The sequence below is a fragment of the Cynoglossus semilaevis genome, chromosome 6, assembly GCF_000523025.1.
Source record: "Cynoglossus semilaevis isolate Cse_v1.0 chromosome 6, Cse_v1.0, whole genome shotgun sequence".
NCBI classification, from domain to species: Eukaryota; Metazoa; Chordata; class Actinopteri; order Pleuronectiformes; family Cynoglossidae; genus Cynoglossus; species Cynoglossus semilaevis.
Window position 1 is genome coordinate 1946347 of NC_024312.1, and position 4680 is coordinate 1951026.

Sequence of the window (4680 nt, forward strand, 5' to 3'; positions counted from 1 at the left end):
TTTTACAATTAAAAAAAAAAATCACTTTATCACAGTAAAAACAACACAAGATCCCAATCATAAACAGGCACCATGACCAAAAAAACAGAAAAAAAATAATAAACAACTTTTATTTCATTCTTTTCTGTTGTTTTTTTTAAAAAGATTTTTTTTATTTCAATCAAATTGAAGTGTTTGCACAGTTATGATAATGATGCTTCTGTTGATCACTCACTCCCTCCTTCAATCCCCTCAATCATCCACTCACTATTCCCCAGGGTCCGTTCAGGATCTTGGAGGTCACGTGGAAAAGCTCAACAGAAAACTTCAGGAACTCATCCTCGTACTCAAAGTGTTTGCCAAACAGAACCTGGCAGATGATGCAGGAAGCGGCATTGTGGAAGAGCAGATGTGGATCCATGGTCCCACCTGACAACAAACGGACAAAAAACACAATTATATTTTATATATATATATATATAATAGTTATACATTTAAATCAATAAAAATCTAAACTTAAAATTATCACGAGTTGTCACATTTTCAAAGGGTGTATAGGAAGAGGTCTACATGATTAAAACCTGCCCTTTCTCCCATATTTTTATTTCCGGTTTGCTTAATGCTAATGCTAATACAATTAAGTTAAACAATTTAACATACGTAGATTATCTTATAGAAGACGACATATACAAACAGAGAAAACAAAAACACACAAATAGTTAACTAAAGTTAAATTAGACAAAATGATAAACAATGACATAAATATATTAAATATTATATTCTCTTGTGACTGCCGTCGGCCATTTTGCCCTTATCCACCATTACGTATGACTCAGACTATTTTAAAAAAATGACACAGAGCGAAATACATAATTTAATATTAAGACGTATTTTATCATCATTTTCAATTGGTTCTACACACTTATTTCCGGCCATGTTTTTATTAGAGCCTGTGTCTCTGCCGGTGTTAGTGACTCAAACAACTGTTCTTGAAGAATTCCAACAGTTCCAATAATGTTGGGACGGAGAAGAGATTTTATTTTAAAAAGTCAGTTGTTGGATCTCTTTTTATCATCACTGTCAATATTTGAAAGTGAACCTCTGTAAACGTTTGACGTACCAGCGTTCTCTTCCAGAACCTTTGTGACGTGACTGATCTCTGCCAGGATCCTCTGCTCCATGGACTGTTTGCCCAGACCAAAGTTCCTCAGGGTCATTAGACTGAAGCGGCGCTGCTCCTTCCAGATTGGGGAGTAATCTGCCAGAACCACTCCTGGAGCATGAGCTGAACACAGTAGCAGGTACACATTCAATCATATGTGAAGTTTATATATATAGAAAAAGAAAATCACGTCATAAGTTAAGCATGCATTTGACGATAGTGGCCAGCAGAGGGAAGCAAAGAATTTTTTTTAGTCTTCCATAAAACTTAAAATTAGGCTATAATTGTTTTAAAATACTGACACATATCTTTCAAATAAGTCAAGGGATATGTTGAATATTTAAAAATAAAATATCAGAAAATAAGAGTTTCTTTTACAATAAAACATCTTAAACCTCGCATGATAAAGTCATGCTGCAGAAAGTATAGTAATCCTGCAAATTTTGCCTGGTACCTTGGACCTGGAAGGCATAATTGAACATGATGTCCTGTGGTTTTCCGCAGAAATCGAAAGCTTTGCTGACAAGGGTTTCTTTAAAGGCCTCTAGACCGTTGACAACAACCAGAGGTCTTGACCCAAAGAAGATGCTGTAGACTTTGCCATATTTCTTAGTCAACTGTGACACAGAATAAAACACATTTATTACACAGTGACAGACAGTACAAAGTCGTACTTTAGTCTAATGAGGAATACACATTGAAAACAAAATATCTGGTGGCACTAAGTTAGTTTATGGACATGTATCGGTAACGTTACCCTCTCCAGATCTTTGATGGGACTCTTCAGGTTGAGCTGCAGCACATTTCCAAAGATGGGGATGACCCTGGGTCCTGGGGGGAATTTCTCACCCCTCTGACCCTGGAGGAGGAACAGAAGCAGCAACACAGCCACAAAGAGCATAGCCAAGGAGGCCAACATGGTGACGTGGTGGTGGTTGTCGTTCCACTGAGTCCTTCTGCTTCTGCTCTTTAGTTGCAAACACAAACAACCTTTGTACATGCTGAGTCACACTGTTGTTGTTGGTTTTTTGGTTGTTTTTTTTAATTCAACCCGAGCAATGATTATATAAAAACCGGGGTCATATCATGTCACGGCTGGACATGAGATGATGGTTGTGGATGTTTTTCACCTGGTGAATGATTCCTACTTTTTGTTGATAATAAATGAAAGCTGGTGTGATGGTGAAATCGGTCAAATAAAATGCTCACCTCCAGTCCTGTCCAGCCCATACTGGCTGCACCAGGTGTAGGATGCATAAGGTGCAGCCCTCTAACTGGGGTCATAGTAAAAGAGCCAAACACTGCCATTGAGGTCCAACTTTGACCAATCCGCTCTCGTCTGCACCTACTTTGACGCAGGACATCAATTGATTTTATGTAAATTACTTTCAGTTGACGATACGATATTATTCAAGTTTTTTTTAATAAATAGCATTTATTCATCTATATCTCCTTACCCAACCAGGGTGTGGGATCCTTTAACCACTCTGTCCCAGAATGCCCAGACCATTTTTTAACATTGGGAAACAAACCCATGACCTCCTGGGAAATAAATATATATATATATATATATATGGTTTAGTTTAATTTCACACAGACAAACAACCTTTGTTCCAGTGGTCAAAGGACCTAACTTCACATTTCATTTCAGTCCCAGTAAGTTGATCCATTCCTTTGTCTTTTAAAATCCCCTTTACTTTGGAAAAAACAAACAATCAGACGTTAAATTGGTTAATATTGATTTTTTTTTTATTACTGCATCTAGACAATCATCACATGTCCTTAATGGTGACATACAGTTTATTTCTTCAGCTCAAACTCTTATCAGATCATTAGCATGACATTGGCTGACGATGTCTTTTAAAATTCATTGTTAAAAGTCTAATTCTCAAAAGTCGTTTCTTGCTCTGCTGATTCAATCACACCCAAACCCCTTCTTGTCCCTGATTTGAGGAAATAAACGCCAACCATCTCTGTTGTCTCAGCTGCGACTGCAGACCGTTTTTCTTTTTACTGTGTTGCCCTGAGTTGGACCTTCATGCGGTACGGTTTAGGTGTGAGTGTGACTCCATAGACTGGAGTGAAGTCGGGTTTTCCATCTTCTTCAGGCCAGATAAAGTCAAACTTCCTCAGCAGAGTGGTCATGATGAGGAACAGCTCCATACGAGCCAGACCTTCTCCAAGACACATGCGAGGACCTGAGGTATATGAACATAAGAGGGAAATGTTTTTGACTGACTGCTGATATTACAGTGGTACTGATGCTGCTCATCTGTGTTTACCTGCAGAGAAGGGCAGGAAGGCATCAGGTTTGAAGAACTCCCCCTTGTCATTGAGGAAGTTTTCAGGGTTGAATTCATGGGGGAATTTCCACTGTCCGTCCTCATTGAGGGCTGTGCCCAGGTTTGGGATGATCATGGTTCCCTGGGTAAAACAATGAACCATTACAAGAACTGGTCGAGCAAACTGCAGGTAAAAGAGACGTGTTGGTGCACAGCAGGGTGGGGTTCACTGACCTTAGGAATGAAATATCCCATGAGCTCTGTGTCTTTAGACGTTTCATGGAAGACACTGAGTGGAACTGTGTTGGCTACTCTCTGAGATTCATGGATCACAGCCTGAAGTGGAAAAAGTGAATGGTTTGTTAGTTGTTAGTTAACATACTTAATTAAATATAAAGAAAATATGTTTATGTACATTTAGGATTTACCTGCATGTAGGGCATGTCGTGTCTGTCTTCAAAAGTCACCTGACCTTTCCCACACAGCACTGTGTCTATTTCCTGTTGACAACGTTCTGAAAAAAAACAGGATTAAACAATAACTGAATAATATTGCTTTCCAAAACATATTGCATTTTTGATCAATATTTTTTTCATGGATTATATCAGAGCTACAAAAGGTCTGGACACAAAGACATACCTTGGACATGAGGGTTGGCCAGGAGCTGGAGGAACCCAGTGAGCAAAGTGTTAGAGGTGGTGTCTGTCCCAGCAAAGTGGAGATCCAGGAGATTACCTTTGAGAAAGTCTTCTGAAAACTCTGAGCCTTTCTGAAAGAGAAATCAGAGAAACAAAAATCAGAGAGGGAGAGAGGGGGCGAGGGAGGGAGAGGGAGGGAGAGTCATTCTAACTAAACCATAAGTGAGAGAATGGTTCTTCAGAAATATCTACGATTAAATACCCTGTCTGAAATAAAGTCCAAAGAAAGTACAGTACTGAATGTAAACAACTATGAAAAATTCTCTATTTTTAACCAACCAGGCTGTTTTATTTGTGCTCACCTGGAGCAACAGCGCCACTTGTTGGTGATGGTTCTCTGGTCAAAAAAAGGGATCTACAGTTTACTAAAGAAAATGAATCTTAATCTTTAACCCCACATCCATTTACCCTCAAACACGTACATCAACCTTGTCCAGTTCATCCAGATAACAGTCCACATAGTCCTTTGGTTCTCCAGGAACTCTGATCTTCTTGTGCTGGTTCACCAAGGCAGAGACAAGATCGTGCACGGTCTGGAAACACAAGAGACAATGTGTGT

At 39.1% G+C, this 4680-nt stretch overlaps 2 protein-coding genes across 2 annotated transcripts in view; both read right to left on the reverse strand.

Annotated features, from left to right (window-relative positions):
- Positions 1-2156, reverse strand: part of LOC103379545 (cytochrome P450 2F2-like) — a 4326-nt gene extending 2170 nt beyond the window's left edge. Inside the window, 4 exon segments of the mRNA XM_025056370.1 lie at positions 233-408; positions 1100-1264; positions 1596-1758; positions 1899-2156. Of these exon segments, the coding sequence (XP_024912138.1) occupies positions 233-408; positions 1100-1264; positions 1596-1758; positions 1899-2141 (747 nt within the window). The 5' untranslated portion in view covers positions 2142-2156.
- Positions 2157-3151: 995 nt separating this feature from the next.
- LOC103379566 (cytochrome P450 2B6-like) overlaps positions 3152-4680 on the reverse strand; it is an 8395-nt gene continuing 6866 nt past the window's right edge. Inside the window, exons 13-18 of the mRNA XM_025056300.1 lie at positions 4544-4672; positions 4063-4192; positions 3852-3937; positions 3658-3759; positions 3424-3565; positions 3152-3339 (exon numbers count right to left, since the gene is read on the reverse strand). Coding sequence (XP_024912068.1) covers positions 3152-3339; positions 3424-3565; positions 3658-3759; positions 3852-3937; positions 4063-4192; positions 4544-4672 — 777 coding nt within the window. The remainder of the gene's footprint in view (positions 3340-3423; positions 3566-3657; positions 3760-3851; positions 3938-4062; positions 4193-4543; positions 4673-4680) is intronic.